The sequence below is a fragment of the Loxodonta africana genome, chromosome X (assembly GCF_030014295.1).
Source record: "Loxodonta africana isolate mLoxAfr1 chromosome X, mLoxAfr1.hap2, whole genome shotgun sequence".
In the NCBI taxonomy this organism is placed as follows: domain Eukaryota; kingdom Metazoa; phylum Chordata; class Mammalia; order Proboscidea; family Elephantidae; genus Loxodonta; species Loxodonta africana.
In genome coordinates, this window is record NC_087369.1 from 17,291,390 (window position 1) to 17,314,863 (window position 23,474).

General features: G+C 41.0%; 2 protein-coding genes across 6 annotated transcripts in view; one reads left to right on the plus strand and one right to left on the minus strand.

The window, feature by feature from the left end:
* Positions 1-21,027, plus strand: part of ZRSR2 (zinc finger CCCH-type, RNA binding motif and serine/arginine rich 2) — a 38,745-nt gene extending 17,718 nt beyond the window's left edge. For 3 of the 4 annotated variants that reach the window (XM_064278033.1, XM_064278034.1, XM_064278032.1), the window contains 7 exons: positions 1,589-1,675; positions 4,425-4,463; positions 5,030-5,148; positions 11,007-11,220; positions 14,827-14,882; positions 15,599-15,708; positions 18,786-21,027. In XM_064278033.1, coding sequence (XP_064134103.1) covers positions 1,589-1,675; positions 4,425-4,463; positions 5,030-5,148; positions 11,007-11,220; positions 14,827-14,882; positions 15,599-15,708; positions 18,786-19,300 — 1,140 coding nt within the window. In that variant the 3' untranslated portion in view covers positions 19,301-21,027. Of the gene's footprint in view, positions 1-1,588; positions 1,676-4,424; positions 4,464-5,029; positions 5,149-11,006; positions 11,221-14,826; positions 14,883-15,598; positions 15,709-17,160 lie in introns of all 4 variants that reach the window. The other variant, XM_064278035.1, reaches the window with a different exon arrangement.
* The window catches only part of AP1S2 (adaptor related protein complex 1 subunit sigma 2), a 29,308-nt gene continuing 26,623 nt past the window's right edge, over positions 20,790-23,474 (minus strand). The window contains exon 5 of one of the 2 annotated variants that reach the window (XM_010595767.3): positions 20,790-20,976. In XM_010595767.3, coding sequence (XP_010594069.1) covers positions 20,974-20,976 — 3 coding nt within the window. In that variant the 3' untranslated portion in view covers positions 20,790-20,973. Of the gene's footprint in view, positions 22,350-23,474 lie in introns of both variants that reach the window. The other variant, XM_010595765.3, reaches the window with a different exon arrangement.

Below are 23,474 nucleotides of genomic sequence, written 5' to 3' on the forward strand. Positions count from 1 at the left end.
TTAAGAAAAAAAAAACATTGCCATCGAGTCAATTCCAACTCATAGTGACCCTGTAGGACAGTGTAGGACTGCCCCATAGGGTTTCCAAGGAGCTCCTGGTGGATTTGAACTGCCGACCTTTTGGTCAGTAGCCATAGCTCTCAGCCACCGCATCACCAGGGCTCCATAGCATACAGGAGGCCATTTTGATCCTAGAAAAAGCAAGTGGCTCAAAGGAGCTGGGTACAACGGAGCTTATAAAGAGAAGAGAAGGGAGAAATATAGGTCAACCGTTGGCTAATCTTAACATGATCGACTGAACCCTGCGTTCCCCTTTTTGCTGAGATCCTCTAATATCAGGTTACTTCTGGCCTGGCTGCCAATACTTTGACCCTGCACCCACCTGCAGAAACCCTGGTGGCGTAGCAGTTAAGAGCTATGTCTGCTAACCAAAAGGTTGGCAGTTCGAATCCACAAGGCGCTTCTTGGAAACTCTATGGGGCAGTTCTACCCTGTCCTATAGGGTCGCTATGATTTGGGATCCAATCAAAGACACCTGCAGCCAAGAGACCTTTTTGAGATTTAAATTAGGAAGTGATGGTTTGTTGACTGTCCTTTTCTAGCTGGATAGAACAAATTTACATTGCTGTAGAGCAGTTTCTGACAGGCTTTCTATGGTTAATATTTTGTTTTGTGGATGAGAAAACCTTAAAATCAAAGGAAGATGTCTGTTATTAATTTTCCTCTTCAACACTAGGTATACACCCAAAACAATTGAAGGCAGGAATGCAAACAGATCTGTGCACACCAATGTTCATTGCAGCACTATTCACAATAGCCAAAAGGTAGAAACAGCCTAAATGTCCATCAACAGATGAATAGATAAAGAAAATGTTACTTACATACATTGAAATATTTCTCAGCCATAAAGAGAGATGAACTCCTAATACATGCTGCAACATGAAAACATTATGAGCCTTGAAAACATGCTGAGTGAAATAAGTCACAAAAGGACAAATACTGTATGATCCCACCTGTATGATATATCCCTGGTAGCGTAGCAGTTAAGAGTTATGGCTGCTAACCAAAAGGTCGGCAGTGTGAATCCACCAGCAGCTGCCTGGAAACACCAGTTCTGCTCTGTCCTAGAGGGTCGTTATGAGTCGCAATCGACTCGATGGCGGTGGGTTTTTTTATATGATATATACAGAATAGGCAAATGCATAGAGACGAAGTTCATTAGTGGTTACCTGGGGCCGGTAGGGTGGGGAAATGGGGGGGGGACGCTGCTTAAGAGGTACAGAGTTTTTGTTAAGGGTAATGAAACCATTTAGAAACAGATAGTGATGGTTGCTGCACAACATGGTGAATGTAGTTAATGGCACTGAATTTTACACATAAAAATGGTTGAAATGTTTTGCTGCATATATTTCACCATAGTAAGAAATTTAAAAATTAAGAGTTACATATCTTGAACTTCAGAAACTGATAATGTTCATTTTACCAATGTGTTTAAATTTTTTAATTTATTTTCCCCTATGTTAAATGTTTTTAAAAAGGGAATCTGAAAAAAAAAATTACCTTTCCTTCTCCTTTATTTCCTTTAAAGAGAAAATTAAAAGAAGAATGGGAACAACAACAGAGAAAGGAGCGAGAAGAGGAGGAGCAGAAACTACAGGAGAAGAGAGAAAGAGAGGTGATTCCTGTCATAGGAGGATAAACTCACTGCGTATCCTCTTAGAGTGCAAATGTTGCTGGTGATGGGTTTGAAGAGTAAGCCGTAGGCATCTGAGGGTTTTTTGTTTGTTACTTGCTTTTGTTGTTGCTTTGTTTGTTCCTTTAGAAAGAGTCGTATTTTCAGTATTGACATGCACTGGAGTTTCCTCATGATGTTCTTTGGGGTCCTGCTATGACAGATAAGACTACCTGAAATTAAGGTTTTTCTTCAACTTACCCAGCATACCCATTATACCAGTGGTTGGGAAGCTTTTTCTCTAAAGGTCCAGATAGTAAATGTTTTAGGCACTGTGGTCCATACAGTTTTTGTTGCCAATACTCTGTCATTGTAGCATGAAAGCAACCATAGACAGTATGTAAAAGAAAGGGTGTGGCCGTGTTCCAATAAAACTTTATTTATAAACACAGGTGGCTGGGCCCTACTTTACACTGTTTGCCACTCTATAACAAATGGTGTTATTCTGAGGTTCTGTTATATGTGGGTTGACTTATTCAGAGAATAATATTTTGTATAGTTGCCACATTTGTTTTATTCATGAGAGACTTAACTATTTATAACGTGTTAGCAAGAATTTTTTTATTTAGAGAAATTAGGGATTCAAATATCAAAGATTTAGCAAACACTGTTTTTGTTATTAAATCTTGTCTTTCTAACGTGGGCTACTAAAGGCAATTGCAATTAATACACGATTGTTCATTTATAAAAAAAATTGGCGAGGTATATGTATATATATTCCACAACATCCAGGATTCTTTTTTAAAGATTCATTTGGTACATTTTGCTGCTGTTCTTTAGCAGTGTATTTATTTCAAAGATATCACAGCTCATCTTTCTTTGACTGACTCATCAGGATGTATCTTTTCAGTAATATTGCTGAGTCAGAATAACATAAAATTGGGAGCCCTGGTGACGCAGTGGTTAAAGCGCACAGCTGTGAACCGAAAGGTCAACAGCCACTTGGCAGGAGAAAGATTTTATCAGTAGAGTGTTCTTCAGTTGAGGTCTTTCCAGAATCAGGTAAAAGCTAAGGCTTTCAAATGCTTGGATTTCAAAGTAAGTCTCTTGAGACAATAAAACCTATTGCCCTCGAGTCGATCCCGACTCAGCGACCCTATAGAACAGAGTAGAACTGCCCCATAGGGTTTCCAAGGAGCAGCTGGTGGATTTGAACTGCCGACCTTTTGGTTAGCAGCTGAGCTCTGAACCACTAAGGAGAAGTGGACAGAACGAAATAGATTCTAAGCGTATAAAGGGACATACGATCTGTGTTTCTGCTGTGTTTGTCACTTTCCTAGTAGATAGAGATAGAGCGGTGAGAAAGACAGTCCCTGCTCTCGTTGAGTTAGTTTTCTAGGTGAGAGAGCTGGATGATAAGTAAGCAAAATGCTGTTTCCAGTAGTATTAAGTGCTATATAGAAAAAAAGCAGAGAGTGGCATGGGAGTGGTGGGGCAGGGCAGTCTTCCCTTAGATTGCATAGTCAAGGGAGACTTCTTTGAGGAGGTGGTGTGTGAGCTGATGCCTGAGTGCAGAGATCTCAGGAAGAGGGCTTCCCTGCCCGGAGGAGAGTCCTGCAGCATGGAGCTGGAAGAAGGCCGGGGTGCCTGAAACGAAACCCAAGGGGGAATGAGGTTGGGAAGGTGGGCGGGTCAGGCTCTATAAAGGGCTTCTGGACTGAGGCCACGGATCTCACGCTAAGTGTAATGGGAAGCCATTGAAGGGTTTAAGCAGAGAATGATCTCATCTAATTTAGTACATCATTCTTTAATACGGGGTGAGGAACAGTGAATCAGGAGGCGAGATCGGAAATACAGCAGCCAGTTAGAAAGCTGCTATTGCAGATAGGAGATGATGGTGATTTGGATTAGCAGAGTGCTTAATAAAGCTACACACATACATTTGGGGTAGGTGTAGACAGAGCTGGCAGGACTCTAGCTGGTGGATTGAATGTGGGGAAGGAAGGAGAACTGAAGCCCTGCTCTTAGGTTTTGGGTTTGAATAGGCAAGTAAACAGCAGCAGCATTTGCTGAGATGGGGCGTTTAGGTGAGCGGGTGTAGGAGAGAACAAAAGTTCTATTTTGAGCGTGTTAAGCTAAAGAGGACTCTTAGGTGACCAGGAACACTTATCAAGTACACAGCTACATATATGAGACTTTTAGGTAATGCTTTAAGGGGCTAGGGAAGAGAATTCTATTGAACATAGTTTAAAGTTTATTTAAATGTCAATTAGCCACAAATTTCCTGTCGTATCGTAGGACTTCCTTTGGCTTATCAAAAAGTTAGAAGTTTCTCACAAATCATAATTACTACTCTCCGTGTTATATTTTAGCTTCATCTAGCACTGTGTTTTATAGTATTCACTAATCCTAAACCCAGACCCAGTGCCGTCTGCATCATAAAAACTAGAATGAGGTATATATGCTCAAATATTCAGAATATTGGCGTTACTGGAACTATTTTAGGCATATACTTTAAATATTTTACAACGTGAGCTATTAAATTTTCTATTTAAATAAACCTTCTCAGCAAAGTATCTTTTGAAAGCTTTTCAGCAGACCTGTGCTGTAGAGAACAAATGAGAACCTGGAGCCTTTCGTATGTGTAGCTTTGTTTCTATGTTGTTACACATGAGATTCTTAACCAGAGAAACCAGCTGTGACTTACATGACGTCCAGGTTTTCATTAGTCCTATGTTTGCACCATTTGTAGGAAGCTGTGCAGAAGATGCTGGATCAGGCTGAAAATGAGGTACGTCTAAAACCTTTCATTAAGAATTTGAGACCCATTCACGTTTTTTTACAAACAGTACTTCCAGTAGTAGTAGTTTTGTGCTAGACTGTTTCGATTACTTGTGGATATCTGTAACCACTTTTGTGGCTCTGCCACTTACATAACAAGAACAAAAGTTTATTGATGAACAACAATAAATGTCATTGAATCGCCCCTGCGGACTGGACTCACCTGTAGTCCTTAATGTGTTTGTAAGCAGCCTCACATGCTATTCCCCCCAAATAGCTGTTTAACTGAATTCACAGCTGTTTAACTGAGTTCTTTCAGTGGTGTTTGCCTAATAAATCCTATCCTTTCAGAACGGATGGGCAGAAGGAAACCTGGTAGCAGTAGTGATGCCTAACCAAGGGAAATGGGTCGGAACACTTTTCATACAGTCTTGATTGCATGTTACAACTGAAATGTGTACATTCTTAAATGAATCCGTTTTTATTTTTGACATGAATATTTGACTACATTTTTAGACATTAAGTTTTTGTCATGGATTTTTACACTGCCAGTAAAGTCATGGTTATTTTTAACAGTTGGAAAATGGTACCACATGGCAAAACCCAGAACCACCCTTGGATGTAAGAATAATGGAGAAAGATCGAGCATACTGTCCGTTCTACAGTAAAACAGGAGCCTGCAGATTTGGAGATCGGTAAGTAATTTTGCTTTATCACGTCAGAATTAAGTTTATCAAGAAATGGAGGTTTTTGAGTTCTCTTTCTTGGAAGACATACTGGCTTCTGTCTGAAATGTCCATCATCCAGTGTCCACAGTGCTCTTACCACTCCTGTCGTTCTGCAGCTGGACCTCCCTGGGTGGGCTTCCCCTAGTTCTCTGACAGGTGCCTCTCTCGTACTCCTTGGAAACTTGGATGGGGAAATCATTTATTTCTGCTATTTCAAGAAACTGGAGCAGCCTGGCTTTATTTTTTGAATGGCAAACACTTTCACAAAACAGGCTTTAAAAACACTGGCATGCTTCAAGGAATATCTTGGAAGGCCAGGCTCAAAGTGGGTAGAGGAAAAGTATTTTAAGTCAGTATGCTCAGACTCGGTGGCATAATGGCTAAGTGCTCAGCTGCTAACCTAAGGGTTAGCGGTTCGAATCCACTCAGTGGCTCCGCAGAAGAAAAGACCTGACGATCTGCTCCTGTAAAGATGACAGCTGAGAAAACCCTATGGGACAGTTCTACTCTGTTGTGTGGTGTTGCTGTGAGTCGGAATTGACTCAACGGAACCCAACGACAGCAACATGCTCAGATTCAGGAACTGACCCCTGGGTTCAAAAACTGACTTTAGCGGCAGTCAGTTTGGGCAAGTTACTTAAGCTCTCTGTGCCTTAGTTCCCTCATCTGTAAAATGGGGATTAAAAATCCTATCAATCTTATCGAGGAGGTGGTGGTGGTTCTTCTCTGAGACACGCTTCTTGTCCCATCTCTTTTGGATCAATGTTTTTGAAACAAGACATTTACATGGAAAACTAAATGTTGATCTCTTTATTCATTTAGCAAATATATGAACACCTACTGTATACCAGGAACTTGTGGTTTTTATAATTTGGCTCATTTATGAATGAACAACTCAAAGTAGATAAATAATTTATAATGGTAAATGAATCCATCAGAGGCAAACTGTAATTATTCCTATATATTCTATAGAAGAGGAGATCTGACCATAATCTTAATGTCCTGTTAATCCTAAAAAATGTCATGAATACACAAATTCATATGTATTTCGTGAGAAACTGTATGTTGTCTCATGTTTACTTTATTCATAAAATTATCCATGCCGTGAGTTTTTTTCCCTTTCTTTGAAAATATGAGCCTTCTCTTTTTCTTTTGTAATTTAAGCCCTCATACCTTTTTACATTTTTCGAGAACAATGGTTTTCAACCCTGGTTGCACATTAGAATCATCTAGAAAACTTTAAAAAATTATGTCCCAACCCCACCTCAGATTGAGTAAATCAGAATGTCTGTGACGTGGACATCCTTATTTTTGAAGTGTCTCCAGGTGTTTCTAATGTGCCCCCAGGATTGAGAGCCATGAACCAGGATCTGTAAGTCTTTTTATATTTTATAACTGGGATTGGATCTAGCGAGAATATTTCTTAAAGAATTCACAGGACTCTGGTTAATAGTGAAACCTTCCCGTCGAGGAACTGAGAACTCAGAACAGACTTTATTCCCTTTTCTGCCTTTTGAATGGTTGCCCATATGTATGTTTAATCTCATCAAGAAATAGTAGTAATTGAAGTAAAACACCCTCCACCAAAGAAAAAAATGTACAGTGAATTGCCTTTGAAAGACAACTGAGACTTATTATGAGTTCCCTTTTGCGTAGGTAGCTGAGCCAGATTGTGTTGAAGATTTTCCAGCTGCGTGATTCCTTGTTTATGATGTACGCCTAACATTTCCTTGAGTTCTAAGGCTGTGGACTCCTCTTCTTTTAGGCATAAGTAAGAGAAAGGGAGGTATCCTAAACAGTTTTAGAGAATCAGTTGACAGGGGAGTGAACTGGCAGGCTCTCAAAACCCACCCCTGAGAGTCATTTCAAGTAAATATCAGCAATTGTCAAGTTAGTATGTGAACATATGCAATTTCAGCGTTAAAACAATCTAAAGTATGAGACGGACTTGAGTATTTTCATCGTTCAAGTGACTGAAAGTGAAAATTCCGTGACTGTTAGCAGTTATGAAATCCCATACCATCCCTTCAGACAAATATACTGTCTCCCTTTTCAGAGAGCCTCAGTGACTTGCTCCAGCCCACACAGCTGTTCTTGCCCGTTGTTAAGGTCATCAAAGAAACGTCTATAATCTGAGCATTTCTTTGCTTATATGTTTTTATAATTAGAACAGAATTCAATTCTAGAATCTTTCTGGAATTGGTGTCTTTTTTGGAGACCAATTTGAGGGGAGTTCTGTTTGTTTTATTTTTCTCTTGAACATAATCCTCGATGAAAGGTAAACCTTATTTGTCTGACTATTTATACTTCGTTACTTCCAGAAGAAATTTAAAGAAGGCTCACAATCCACTGCACTAAGTTAAATAGAATAGAGCAAGTCAAAAGCAAGGGGAGGAAGAGAAAGCGGGTTATGTGAATACATTTGACTCTGGTTTTTAATGATCTCAGACACATAATAAGCTCTCTAGTTTTTACCAAAAAGGAAGAATGAATGGTATCTATGGAAAGACAAAGGTTTTTCCTGGCCGCACATCATAAATGTTTCTCCCATGAGACATTGAGTAGGAAAGTGGACAACAACTTTGATAGATGTTTTTTAACAGTTGCATACATAATTTTCACGAGACTGTTTCTTAGAGACCTTCAATAAATGATTAAAGCCTAACTTCAATATGGAACTTGGTGATTCTGTGAGAGACAAAACTAGGGCCAACAAATAGGCTTCATCTTAAATACTCTCTCCAATCAGTAGGTAGTGGTTATCTGAAGTGTGCCCTTGAGGAAGAGATAAAGGGGAGTCATCGGTTAGCTCTACCTGAGGGGCATTTGAATAGTCACACCACTGATTGACAGTCCTTGGACTAAGGTCACGTCCAACTCTATTTTTCTGCACTCTGACCTGATTCAGGTGTCCAAGTAATGGGTAAATAGCAGGTCCAAAACCAGTGGTTTCCAAAACATGATGGACTTCAGGGCCAGAGAGGAGTTACTTTGAAAACATGAGTTTCCAGGCCTCACCCCTTGATGTCTGATCAGTAGGTCTGGAGTGGGACCTGAGAAATGTCACTTCTCCCCAGATAATTCTGATAACCACACAGGTTTGGTGCCACTGTTTTAAACTGCCTTCTCAAATAGAACTTCTCTTAGCTAACTAACTTTTCAGTAGGAACTGTAGGCCTGGCCTTTTGAATACGCTATCTCTAGGCCAGGTGGGGATTTCCCTAGCCAGGGGCTTTGGCTGTGTTCCAAAACTGATAAGTGCATATTTGACACCCTGGGAACTAGGGCCAAGGTCATTCAGATAGAACATCCCAGAAGCAATTTTAACCTCATTAAATTGGTTCCTCGTTAATTCTGTGTGTGCGTCATACTTGTAAAATTCTTCACTGCTAACACTGCCAGTCAGGGTGACTCCTCCTTCTTTCTTCTATGGGTAGCTACATACGGAAAAATGGCTCTTATAACAAGGTCTCTGAATAATCTGGGAGGTCATTTGGAAGAGAGAGCATTTCCCATTAATGAACATTGAACATTTCTGCACCAGGCCTGGTGTGTGCTGGGCCTTGTGGATGCAGGATCTCAGTCAGCACCTAGATGTGTGCTGCAGACATGGAGCGTGCTTACTAGTTCAACACTTAGTCATTTCAGGGCTGTTGTTTTTCCCAGCACTTGTCCTATGTTTCTTCAATTTTTTTTTCTTCCAAAGTTCTGTGGATTTTTTTTTTCTAAAAAATTTTGCCATTTTTTAACGAGAATCCTAACTAGGAAATTTTTTATTAATTGGACTCTTGAACTAAATTTTTTTCTCGTTTTATTTATTTAATATTTTATTGTGTTTTCAGTGAAAGTTTACACAGCAAATTATGTTCTCATTTAACAGTTTTTTAGACAAGTTGTTCAGTGACATTGGTTACATTTTTCACAATGTGTCACTATTCTCATTATTTTCATTCTAGTGGTCCCATTTCCAGTAATCTAGTTTCCCTGACCACCCCCGCCCCCGGCCCCGTACCTTCTCATCTTTGTTTTACGGTAAATGTTGACCATTTGGTCTCATGTAGATGATTTTTAAAAGGAGCATAGTATTCACAGGTAAGATGGTTTATTTTATGAGCCGATCTGTTATCTACTTGAAAGGTGACCTCCAGGAGTAGTTTTGGTTCAAAGTCTAAAGGGTGTCGTCTCAGGGCGATAGTCTCGGGGGACTTCTAGTCTCAATCAGTCCAGTAAGTCTGGATTTTTTAAGAATTTTAGTTCTCTTCTACATTTTTCTCCCATTCTATCAGGATCCGTCTATTATGGCCCTGATCAGAAAGGTCAGTAGTGGTAGCCAGGCACCATCTAGTTCTGCTGGTCTCAGGGTAGATGAGGCCATGGTTTGTGTAGACAGTTAGCCCTGTTCAGGCTTGTTTCTTCTGAGTCTTTTGTTTCCTCATTTCTCTTTTGCTCCGGACGAATAGAGACCAACAGTTTTATCTTTGATGTCCGCTTGCAAGCCTTTAAGACCCCAGAGACTATTCACCAAATTAGAATGTAGAACATAGACTTTATGAACTATGTTATGACAGTTGACTGAGTTATCCCACGAGACTATGATCCTGAGCCTTCAAACCCAGTAAACCGTTCCTGCAAGGTGTTCAGTTATGTCTGAGAAGTGTCTGTAACTGTGCCCCTATACGAATATATATGCATATTCTCACACACATGTATATAGATATACCTGCAGTCTGGAAACCCTGGTGGCGTAGTTGCTAAGAGCTACAGCTATTAACCAAAAGGTTGGCAGTTCGAATCCACCAGGTGCTCCTTGGAAACTGTATGGGGAAATTCTACTCTGTCCTGTAGGGATGCCATAAGTCTGAATCAACTTGACAACAATGGGTTTGGTTTGGTTTATAGATATACCTATACATGCACACATATATGCATATATACCTACATATGTAGCCACACACATAATTTTTGGTAGTTGTTGCTGTTGCTCTCATTTTAAGAGAAAGAAGTAAATGAGAAACGAAACTCATGTAAAGGACTTTTAATTAACTCAGCTTCAGCCTGGTTAGTTCAGTCTTGGCCCAGTTTAAACTATGAAAAGAAAATTGCTCTTCATGATAATTAGCCTCATTCATTAAATAAAAATGAAATGATGTTGATTATTATACTACATAATGAACAGGCACTAGCCAGTTAACTCAGATCTCTTGGATCCATCCGTTACCAGCCAGGTGACTTTGGGCAAATGTGCTTCTCTAGGTCGTAGCATCTTTATTTGTCAAGTGGGGAGAATACTAGCCCTGGCTGTCCTAACGGGTGGCAATGATCAGAGGAAAAATTGTAAAAATGCCATGAAAACTATAAAATGCTATATATGTATGAATTAATATAAAATATTCCATTAACTGGAAATTCTGCGATCACACTATTTGTATAGAAGCGTGATTGTGTTGTCCTCATCTTCCCATGAAGAGTCCCACTTGGTGTCTTTGTGCTTGTCACCACAGCCTACCAGGGCAACAAACTCTTTTGCCCTATGGTTCAATATGTATAAGGCTTCCTGAATGTCATTAAAAGGCAGCTGAATGACGTGTGGACTTGGAAATAATTTCTAACTTTACATTTTAATAAGAGCCAATGTATTGGTCAGTCTTAAAGCAGTTTTCTTGAGCATTGAAATTCGACGTCTGAGTGTGGTTTATTCTCTTACAATTGCGTCAAAACAGGTACATGACTTGAGTCTTTATCTCAAATTTTCCAACAAGCTTTTTAAGTTTAATTTTTAACTGTTTACTGAACTCAAGGTTTGTTTTTTTTCCATTCATATGCAGGTGTTCACGTAAACATAGTTTCCCCACATCGAGCCCTACCCTTCTTATAAAGAGCATGTTCACAACGTTTGGAATGGAGCAATGCAGAATGGATGACTATGACCCTGATGCAAGCCTGGAGTACAGTGAAGAGGAAACCTACCAGCAGTTCCTAGAGTTCTATGACGATGTGCTCCCTGAGTTCAGGAATGTGGGGAAAGTGATTCAGTTCAAGGTGGGTATGCATGGGCAGAGGGGATTAGTTCGCTTCACATGGAAGTACTCAGTGGGACCAGACAGCTAGCGCACGTGATATCTACCTGGGCGGAGGAACCCACAGTGGTTCAGTGCCTGACCCGGTGTCTGGCACCCAGGCACTCAGTAAACATTACTTTCTTCTCTCCCTTTCCACCCTCCTCATAGCCGATACAGTGTAGATACTAGGTAAACTCATAAACATGTACTAGTCTGATAGTTACTGAATCCTAGGGTCTAGATTCTGTAGGGTCACTATGAATTGGAATTGACTCGACAGCAACGAGTTTGGCTTTTTGTTTGGTTTAGGGTCTAGATTAGAGCCCTGGTGACAGAGTGGTTAAGTGTTCAGCTGCTAACTGAAAGGTTGGCAATCCAAACCCGCTCCGTGGGAGAAAGGTGTGGCAGTCTGCTTCTGTAATGGTTTACAGCCTTGGAAACGCTGCGGGACAGTTCTACTCTGTCCTATAGGGCCGCTATGAGTCGGAATCCACTCAACAGCAATGGGTTAGATCGGAAAGGCTCTTTCATTTTTTTTTTAGTAGTCAGTGATCCAGCTCTCTTTCAGCGTGTGGCTTCTCAGCGTGAGGTTCTCTGCAGCTCGTGGCCAAGCCTTCACTTAGACACTGCGTATGGTGGAGTGCGCACTGCCCCTTCCTCTGTAGTCAGCCTTAGCTACAGCTGCAGGGGAACGCCGCTGCACGTACTAAGGTTGTTGTTCACCGTGTTGCAGGGCCCTGCTTGTAACTTCCACCCATTGGTGCATGAGCTTCTGGACCTATGAGGAACATTTATCTTGATTTCTTTTTTTTTTTTTACATTATTTTTATTTACTGGATTCCTTCAGTACTGAGACATAATGTCCGAATATCATGGTTTGTGATGGAGCACACTAGGTGAACGGGAGGTGTTCACATCACACATCATTATTTTAGATATGCTCTCAAACATGGGTAAAGTCAGATGTAATACCTGCTGCTCCCACTACCCATTTGTTGAGTCAAAACATAACGCATTGTCGTTGAGTCCATTGTGACTCACAGTGATTCTGTAGGACACAGTAGATCTGCCCCATGGGTTTCCAAGGCTGTAATCTTTATGGGAACAGACTGCCACATCTTTCTCCCGCAGAGTGGCTGGTGGGTTCAAACTGCTAACCTTTTGGTTAGCAGCTGAGTGCTTAACCACTGCGCCACCAGTGCACATAACATAGCGAAGCCCTATTTGTGATTTGATCGGATCCTAACCTAAATGATTTTGTTACGATGTCATATAATTTGGAAAAACATAGGATAAAAGCTATGAGTTTTTTCCTGCTAATTGGGAAATGACAGCGGAGAGTTAGAACAGCTAACAGAGCTATGGCTAAGCGATGACACGAATGGAATTCCAGGCCACACTTCTAGCTACTCATTTCACACTGGGCCTTCGAAATTCTTTTTGAGTTTCTCTTTCCCCTCTACCTTCTGTTTCTGGTGTATGTGCCTTCCGGTCTTCACCCTCCTGCGTAGTACATCTGATACACACCAGAGCAGAAATGCCTGCTCACACCCAGGGCTGGGGAGGCAGTGTGGCTGGACCAGCCTGTGCTTTTGAACACGTCACTTGCCCTCTTCATGCCTTTCTCCATCTATAAAGGGAGGGGAGTGCTGAAGTCAGTGGTTTCCCTCCTGGCGTCCCCAGATTATGCTGCTGCTTGAAGTGGTAGCAGGGGAGTTGCCTTCAGAACTTCAGACTGGTTATTAACAGAAATCACACGTTACCTGCGACAGAGTGTCCCCACTAACCATGACATAATTACTTTCTTGTTTAGAATTATGTCAGTTCTGCGTTGTTAATGGCCAAGCTCATGCTAATCAGATTTGCAGTTGTAAGTAGAAAGCTATTCAGTAGAAACACTTTCAAAACATCAAATTCATTATGGAAAATGAATAACAGGTCCTTGGGAATCACTGGACTAAACAATCTCTCCGGGCCCTCGCCCGGCCAGCACTGAACCCAGACTTTGGACTTTTCCTTCCAAGTCTGGGCTTATGGACTGGCTTGTGGGTCTGTCCCTGCTGGGTCTGGGGTGTGCTGAGAAAAGCCCTCAGAGACAAATTGTTTCCATTAGAGATTTATTTTGAAATTAAAAGCATAACTTTGGTATGAATATTTGCAGACCTTTTTATACCATTATAGAAAGATAAATAAGATTTGTCATTTCTGAAGGCCAATTGTCAGATGTCCAGCCTCACCGGTAAGAGGAGCAGTGCATAGGAAAATGAGAGATTCTTTCACACCTATCAGGCAAAAGCCATAGATTCTATTAATACCAAGAGTGGGCGAGAAGGTGTAAATTAGTGAAAGCATTTCAGAGAGCAATTTATCAATACCTAGTGAAGGTAAGGAGCCCTGGTGGCGCAGTGGTTAAGAGCTCGGCTGCTAATCCACCAGCCACTCCTTGGAAACCCTATGGGGCATTTCTACTCTGTCCTAAATTGTTCCTATGAGTCAGAATTGACTTAATGGCAACGGGTTCTTTTTTTTAGTGACGTTAACGAGACATGGAACCTATAAATTGGCCCTCGACTTCTGGTTGTGCCAGGAGAAAAGTCCTCACACCAGAGGGATGGTCAGGAATGCTTATCATAGCACCGTTTGTTGGTGACAAGCTGGAAGCACTTGGGATATCCATCACTAGATGTGTTTTGATAATCTGATGTCTCTAGCATGCTTAAATATTGAAAAAAGAATGTGGAATAAATACTATTTATATAAGATTTTAAAGTCCACAAATCAAGAGTATACATTGTTTGTCAATACATATACACATTTGTTTATGTATGTATATGTAAACGTGTATACCCACATAGACCTTAAGGAGCCCTGGTGGTGCAAAGGTTAAGCACTCAGCTGCTAACCGAAAGGTCGGCAGTTTGAAACCACCAGATACCCCACGGGAGAAAAGACCTGGTGCTTTGCTCCCGTAAAGATTACAGGCTAAGAAACCCTATGGGGCAGTTCTGCTCTGTCCCATACGGTTGCTATGAGTTGGAACGGACTCAACGGCACTCAAAAACAGCAATATATAGACCTACATGTATGTGTGTGTACATATAGTATAAATTTTTATGGCACACATATATGTACTTAACGCCTGTATGTTCCTTTGTGCTTGGAGTGTGAAGGGTATACCCAGCTGCGGGGCAGTGCTCACCACTGTGATGGAGAAGGGAAAATAATAAATGGAAGGGCATCAAATGTATCTTTAACATTTTACTGATATAAAAATTCTCAGACAGAAGTGGAGAACACTCGTGTTCAATCTGGGTGGCATGTACATGGGCTGATTTACATTCTCTATTTTTATGCATGTGTGAAACATTTCATATTTATGGGGAAAAACAGATCTGGGTCAACAGGGACCCCATCCTAGGGGCCTGCAAGGCTGCCATGTGCCTTTAATAGACTGGAGCATGGCCTCGTTTTAGAATCTTTAATTGATCACTATTTTTGGGTGGTGGTAGCCTGGACAAACTACATTTGATGACTGGCTGATACCTGTGCCTTAGTTTTTATGATAGAATATTTCATTGCTCCTTAGGTCAGCTGCAACTTTGAACCTCATCTTAGGGGCAACGTGTACGTTCAGTATCAATCGTAAGTATTCTGAACACACAGGTCTTCATGCTTTGTCACTGCGTAGTGTTTTGTTAATGTTCATTTCTGGGATTTTTCTACTGAGTATATAGCTTTCACATGCATGTTTTTTTTTTAATGTAAATATGAACAGATGACAGAGAAGTATGGTGGGGATTTGAAAATAGTACATGTATATGTACATGGTTTTGAATCTTTTACGATATGGTTATATTATTACTTATATAATTTTAATAATGAAAAGAGTTGAAAAGCGATACCAAGAATAGAGAATAGCATGAATCGAAAGAGCCAGAAATTAAAGGTCCAAATCACCTTAGTGTGCATTTGACCAGCTTACTGTAGCATTCCCGCTCCTCTCGCTGATGGCTGAGGCCGCTCCATGGCTAATGGGTTCAATGACCCATTATAACACGAACAGCGATCCTCTCGGGAACTAACAGTGGACTAACACGTCAGCATCTTGAATGGTAGAATCTTTTGGACTAAGAAGCCAGTTGCCATGCACCAAAACCTCTCGAAGGGTTAGTAAAAAGGGTTCCGGAGTAAATTTTGAACTTCAGGAGCTTGAATACGCTAACGAGGACTCCCTAGGTAGTACAAAACCAGTGAGCTTGATGGTCCTAAATAAATTCATAAAAGGGTGAATTAGTAATAGGGCTAATACATCTCAGAACGTCCCTGTGAAGCGCATCCTCTCGTTTTTTGGTTTAAAGGGAAGAAGAATGCCAGGCAGCCCTCTCCGTGTTCAATGGACGGTGGTATGCAGGACGACAGCTGCAGTGTGAATTCTGCCCGGTGACCCGGTGGCAGATGGCAATTTGTGGTAAAATACATCATGCTGGTTTTACTCCCAGTTGTTTCACTGCTATATAAAAGGACACTCTGGGGAAAAAACAATCTTTTAAAGGGTTTAAATTAAAAAAAACAAAATCACTGGGCATAGCTTTTGCTTCAGGCAGTAGATGAGCAGAGCTTATTCCATAAAGGACATCACACTTTAGATCTGTACCAGACCTTGTGGGTCACTTTATCGGTGAAAGAGGTGGGGCTAGAATTCTCGTCTTCTCCTCAGTCCTGGGCTCCGTGTATCCCATTCCGGAAGACCGAGAACCTTTGTCCACGGGAAGCCACGCTTGCCTTTGCAGGTTCACAGGTGTTTTCTCTTCACCGGCTCCCATGACTCCAGCTGAATTTTTCTTCGCATCCTTATCCCTAATGACTCTTCTGTCATCATTGCCACCCAGAACTTCACCGATCACATCCTCGCCTTATGTGAGATGGGTGCGTTTGTGCATTAGAGATGGAGTGGAGGTGTAGGCCCCGATGTGGTGTGTTCAGTCAGACAACAAGTCAGACGGTGCAGCCGAACCAGGACAGGAGGACCAGGCCTCTCCTGGGAGGAGCCAGCCACTTTGAGGGCCTCACTGTTGTGGTTTCTATCATAAGGGCTTAGCCAAACTATTAAGGGCACCCGATGAAAAGAGATGAAGCTATAAATGCCCAAGGGGAGCGCTTATTGGACCCTTCACTTCTGCTGCTTTGCTTTACACTCCCCTGCTTAAAACCTCATATAAAAAATATATAATCTGTAAAGTCTGAATCACACTAAGGATTTAGCAGCCTTGTTTTAATGGATGCTGCCATTTTTAAACCATTTTATTAAAGGAAAAACAGATTTTAGGATCCCTTGCTTAGGAAAACCAGAAGAACCATTTCAACATATACTTAAAGGCGTGGGGGATGAGAGAGATGGAATTGTGTTCTCTCTAAAGGCAGTTACTTTTGTCACTTCCTGGGGATCCAGTGTGATTTCAGTGAGCAGCTTCTGAGTGTGACTTCGATGGCCACAAAGCAGGAGGCTAGTTTACTTAAAAAAAAAAAAAATAACAGCTTTGTTGAGATATTCACTTACCACAAAACTCACCTTTTTAAAGTATACAATTCAGTGGTTTTTACAGTCATGCAACCGTCACTGCTGCCTAATTTTAGAACATTTCCATGCCCCCATCCCCTGCCAACCCCCCATCTACTTTCTGACTCTATGGATTTGCCTAATTCTGGACATTTCTTATACATGTAATCATACAGTATGTGACCTTTTGTGTCTGATTTCTTTTACTCAGCGTGTTCTCAAGGTTCGTCCACGACGTAGCATGTATCAATCTTTCTATTCCTTTTTATGGTGGAATAATAGTCCATTGTGTGGATATACCAAAAAAGCCAAACCAGTTGCTGTCAAGTCGATTCCAACTGATGGCAACCCCATGTGTTACAGAGTAGAACTTCGCCGTAGTTTTCTTGGGTGTAATCTTTCTGGAAGCAGATCACCAGGCCTTTCTTCTGTGGCCCCACTGGGCAGGCTCCAAACGCCAACCTTTAGGTTAGTAGTCGAGCAGAAAGTGTCTGCGCCACCCGGGGACCCACATATACCGTATCTTATTTATCCATCGGTCGACGGACGTAAGTTGTTGCCACTATCTGGTATTATGAATAATGCCACTGCGAACATCTGTGTAATGTGTTTGTATGAACATACGTTTTCAGTTCTTGGGTCTATGTCTAGGAGTGGAATTGCTGGATCTTATGGTAGCTGTTTAACTTTCTGAAAAGCTGCCAAGCTTCCTTCCAAAGCAGCTGAACCATCTTATAATTCCACCAGCAATGTATCAGGGTCCCAGTTTCTTCACATCCTTATGGTACTTGCTATTATGTCTTTTTATTTTAGCCATCCTAGTGGGTGTGAAGTGGTATCTCATGGTGGTTTTGATTCACATTTCCCTAATGTCCAATGATGTTGAGCACCTTTTCATGTGTCTGTTGGCATTTGCAGTCTTGAGAAATGTCTATTCAGATCCTTGTCCATTTTTTAAATTGGGTTGTCTTATTATTGAGTTGGAAGAATTTTTTTATATAGTCTATATATGTTTTTAGATAAAAAAAAACCAAAGCCGCTGCCGTAGAGTCGATTCTGACTCATAGCAACCCTATAGGGCAGAGTAGAACTGCCCCATAGTTTCCAAGGAGCACCTGGCGGATTCGAACTGCTGACTTTTGGTTAGCAGCTGTAGCCCTTAACCACTACGCCACCAGGGTTTCCATATTGGAAATGCATGTCTCTTATCACAGGTACATGATTTACAAATATTTTCTCCCATTCTGTGGGTTGCTTTTCATTTTCATGACAAAGTATCCTTTGAAGCACAAGTTTTTAATTTTGATGAAGTCTATTTTGTCACTTGTGCTTATGACAGCATATCTAAGAATTCATTGCTGTTTTACGTATCTGGGGAATTTACTTCTTGTTTTTTAAAAAGAGTGTGAAAACCCCAAAGAGGTCTCAAAGTCGTTCACATAGATTTTACCTTTGACAAGAATCTTCCATACTAAAAGCACTTGAAAATTTAAAAGCGTTAGGCCAATGTTTTTGAAGTGTTAACGAAAATACAGCATCCTCCCCCTATCTGTAGAGGCTTTCTTGTTGACCGGTGGTTCTGTCCCATCACCACCACATGCCTGCAATGCACACGCCTGCAGGGACTCTAAAGACTGGTTCTTCAGTGTTAATTCATGATCCCAGTCATGAAATCAGTGGAAGAGTGAAACTCAGGGAAGGCTAATGTGGTCACCATTTATTTGGTCAGCTGTACGCTGAGCAGTAATCCACTTGGGGAATGGGATGTTCTGGTCAATTAAACTTCAGATTTGTTATCTTTCAGAGTACCATCTGTTAGAGAGCTGAATATTTTTAGTTCTGGGAATGAAAATTATGTAATTTATCTGCAAGCCCCTTTTAAATAATACCCAGTAGAGAGTACCAGAAATGTACTTTCTGAAATGGATAAAGTACCATCTTCAGAAAAAGACAGTCGTAACTGCTATGTCCTAACTATTCCATTTCAGGTTTATTTGAAACCCAGCAGTGTCCAAGAGGAAAACACTGCAACTTTCTTCATGTATTCAGAAATCCGAACAATGAGTTTTGGGAAGCTGACAGAGACATGTATCTGTCCCCAGATCGGACTAGCTCAACCTTTGGGAAGAACCCCGATAGGAGAGAGAGAATGGGCCACCGTGATGACTACTATTGCAGGCCAAGGAGGAGACGAAGTCTAAGTTCAGACCACTCCTACAAAAGAAACGGGGAATCTGAGAGGAAAAGGAGCAGTCACAGGGGGAAGAAATCTCACAAGCACGTGTCCAAAAGTCGGGAAAGGCACAGCTCCCGAAGCAGAGGAAGAAAAAGGGACCGCTGTCGGAGCCGCGGCCAGAGAAGTCGCAGCCGAAGCCTCAGGAGCCGGAGAAGTCGGACCCAGAGCCAGAGCTGCAGGAGCCAGAGTTCATCCAGGTCCCGGAGCCGGGCCGGGAGGAGGTCCGGTAGTAGAGACAGATATATCTACAGTCCCAAATCCAAATAAATACATTGGCTAGAAGGGGAGGAGCTCGAGGGCTAGCAAGTCTGGCAGAACCCTGTGTGAACTGGAATTCTATTTCAAAGAAAGTTTTTTTCTCTGATAATCAAGAATTGTATGTTTAATATCGAAAACTTAGAAAACAAAACATATAGGTAGCAACATAAAAATCGCTTGTAATCCTAACCAGTGACCTTTGGAGCGTTGCTTTAGTCTTTTCTTATGGATGTGTCCGTATTTTTTTTTTAACAAAGTTAATGTATGTCTGCAGTTGAATATGCTACCTTTTTTTCACCTGAAACATTGCCCTATTTCAAGCAGTCCCTATTCTGACGTGGTTTTTACTTACTGCATAGTTTAATGTATCTATTTAACCATATCCCTATTGTTGTATTTTTAAATTATTTATAATTTTGTACTCTTAAAGGAGCCTTTGCTGAAAACAAATAAAAAGTAAAAAACCCTATGATGGGTTTCCTTAAACACTTCCGTGCATTTCTGATCATTTACTTAGGATAAATTACATCAAGGGATGTGGACAGTCAAGTTTTTCCCAATCCTGCTCCAGCAGAGTACGAAATCTAGCACGCAGAGGTCATTTTGCTGCTCCCACTTCAAGTATTATCTGTGTAAGTGCTCATTTCTGTACTTTTATGTCTAAGCCAAAGGTTTTCTCTGTAATTAACGGCCATTGGTGCTTTTAAGAATCTTGTTTGCCCCTTATTAAAAATCTATTAGACTTTTCTCCTGTACTAGCTGAACCGTTTTACTTTAAAATTCATGTTCTCAATCTTAAAAACTAAAGGGTTATGTAACTTTTTCCTCCCTCCCACCCGGTTCTCAGTTCCCTTTCAGCTGGGGGCTTTCTATCAATCAGGGTGTTCATCTTTTTTACAGTATAGTCCTTTATAGGAGCCATGGTGGCACAGTGGTTAAAGCACTCAGCTTTTTAACAAAAATGTCAGCAGTCTGAACCCACCAGCCTCTCTGCAAGAGAACGACGTGGCAGTCTGCTTCCGTAAAGATGACAGCCTCGGAAACCCTACGGGCAGTTCTACTCTGTCCTACAGGGTCTCCAAATCACAATCGATGGCACTGGGCAGAGTCCTTTACATAAAGCTTATGTCATTTTCAGGATATTAGGGTCACTGCTACTGAATATGCCTTGTGTTAAGGCAATCCTGGTACAAAAATCGTTGCTCTCATTACTGTTTGTGACTCAAAATACTATGATTCAAAAATTCCAACTCTGTAGATTGCCCGCCATGGCCCATAGGCCTGACTGGTGAGTAGCCAGCTGCATGTCAGAGGCTCCAAGCCTACCTATTACTGTCAGGCAACCTAAGTTTTGACTTTTTGGTTGTGTATTAGAGGCAGGCAGTACAATCTGCAAGTACCAGTCCACTGTGGTGGGAGTGCTAACCCCCCCAGGTCATGGGGGAAAGGGAGGAGATCGGAGTTGTTCGGAAAGAGCAAAAAAAGAGAATCCAGTGCATCAAGGTTTTAAAAGCTGCATTTATTGATTGAAAATAAGTATGTAGATAAGCTCTTGGTAGCATGAAATCCACATTTTTTTTTTAACGAACTTGAAGAACATGAAGACTCCAACTCTGCTGCCATTTATCTTGTGTGTGCTTATAACCACCACCACATTCAAATGGAGGTGCATTTTTGTCACTTTACTGAAAAAAAAAAACAAACTTCCTTCAGCAGCTCTCCTTAAGTTGACAAACTTTTGGAAAGAGATTGAGAAAACACTACAGTGGTGTACAGTGAACATTTATTACAACTACCCGGTGATGCGGTATGACAGTGATCACGTGGCCTGAATACTGGTCAAAATTACAAGCTTAATCCAGCCCAGCAAACACAAGTGAAAGTGTAAACTGTAAAGACATGTTTAAATATGTGCATGTATGTATGACAGTTGACACTGAAACAATTACACAGCTTTAAAAAAATACAGGGCCCACTAATGCCAGCTGACCTCATTCAACTCTCACTCTTTTATGAAAGGTGTCTGAAGACTTCTGTTAAGTAGGCAGTGCCACGGAGGGGACAGAGGATACCTAAGTGAAGGAAAGCAGAATACACTGTGCTTGAACAAGCACATCAGAAGGAACAGCCGTGCTGTAAACGATGGCTTATGCAATACTTTGTAAAGAGAGCAATATGTTTTCTGTTAAGACACTGTTATGAAGAGTTCCTGATCAATCAACATTTCCACTTTATTTTGGGGCATCAAAACAATCTAAGTGACAACATGATTATGACCACAAAGAATTCATCTCAGCAGTCAAATGTGCCTTGTCTTAAAAAGAAAGTGCTATTTTCCAACAGTCCATCTATGTTCTTTGTCCCAGGGTCAGAATGTCAAAGAATCTTTAGCGTGAGACACCATCATCAATCCAATTAGTCATGTAAAATTATCTGTATTCCCTTTGTGTTTTAAGGTATGTAGCTTCCAATGGGATCTTTGGTGTAAATTTGGTTTTTAAATGTTTCAAAATAGTTAGCTTTTCATTCATTTGATGTGTGACATGTCAATTCCCTTTATTCCCACTAGACTGAAATGCTGCACTAGTCTTTGGTTCCTTAAAACCAGGTTTCGCGTTTTAATTTACCAGCTTCCTTTGTCACATACAGTGAGGTAACAAAGGCATATTGTTGGATTTTGCATGTATACGGATGTGTCATTTTCATATATACACGTAATCAAATTAAGAGAAACTGACCAACTTTAAAATATCCAGAAAAGCTACCTTCTTTTCTGTGTCACTGTAATTCATATTTAAGTCCCTTTAATTTACCATTTGATTAACCAAAGTTCCCTTAAAAAAAAAAAAAAAAAACGCAAAACTTTTGTGTAGGCCTGAATGAAGCAGCTTAGCACAACAGTAATACTGACGAATCATCATCTTGTACCATTAGCTAACATGGACATGAGAGGCAGTGAACGTCTACAGTGTGTGAAATGCCACAAGAAGTCATCAACAAGGAAGGAGAGTTATGTCAGTCCAATTTCTTCAAGAACACTACGTGGGGTTTCAGCTTCCTGTGGAAGGAAAATGTGAGACTCTGGTAAGCAGATCCAGGGAGCCTTTGCGAATGCGAAAAATGCACATGAAGAATGTTCTCATTTTAGAAAATAACAAAAGCAAAGACAAGGTGTGTTTTTTTTTTAATTCAGTGTTAAAAGACCATCACCATATTAGTGGTACCAAACCCAAACCAAGCCCGTTGCCGTCGAGTCAATTCTGACTCATAGCGACCCTACAGGACAGAGCAGAACTGCCCCGCAGGGTTTCCAGGGCAGTAAATCTTTATGGAAGCAGACTGCCGCATCTTTTCTCCCATGGAGCGGCTGGTGGGTTGGAACTGCCGACCTTTCGGTTAGCAGTCAAGTACTTTAACCACTGCACCACCAGGGCTCCTCTGTATTAGTGATATTAGTGGTTAGGGCTTGGGACCCAAAACACCTGAGACCACATAAGGCTCTTTTTCGGCATTCAGTAAGTACTTACGAGTACCTGCTCATGTGCCAGGTACGGCTGCTGAAACACAAAAATCAATCAAACCCAGTGTAAACCCACCGGCAATTCATGCAATCACGGTTCCTGAATTGTATACAAAAAAGATAAGATACCTAAGTGTTAAAATTCAAACTATCTCCCCTAAACAGAAAGCTAGGGGGCAAAACTCTTCCTGTAATTTTTCCCCATGGTCTTTTTTTGTCACATGCATTTGTAGAAATGCTTATACTACTCAGTTTGAGTTAACTGTGTACTGCAGCAAGGTTTCCAAAGTGGTCACCTTCCCACACCTGCCGATAGCATTTGGTGGGGGCAACGTACAGAAAGAACGCCCTCTGGCCCAACCAGTATTTGCTTTTAAATTTCGAAGAAAGACAAAAACAAAGCAGGTATATTTAGCTGGTTGATTTTGCATGTTACAAAATAAATTGCCAAGTAGGTCATATTTCAGATATTACTGATAACAAGTTTGTAACTAAAAGGCATGCTAAATTGTAATAGAGCAATTTTATAGTATCCAATAATAAACTTACTTTTGCATCCTAATCGTAGTGCAGCACAAAGCAAGGAAAAGAAAATTATATTAAACCACAAATCCTTAGAACATTAATTCTAAGACACTACACATGGTAAAATCTTAAATAACT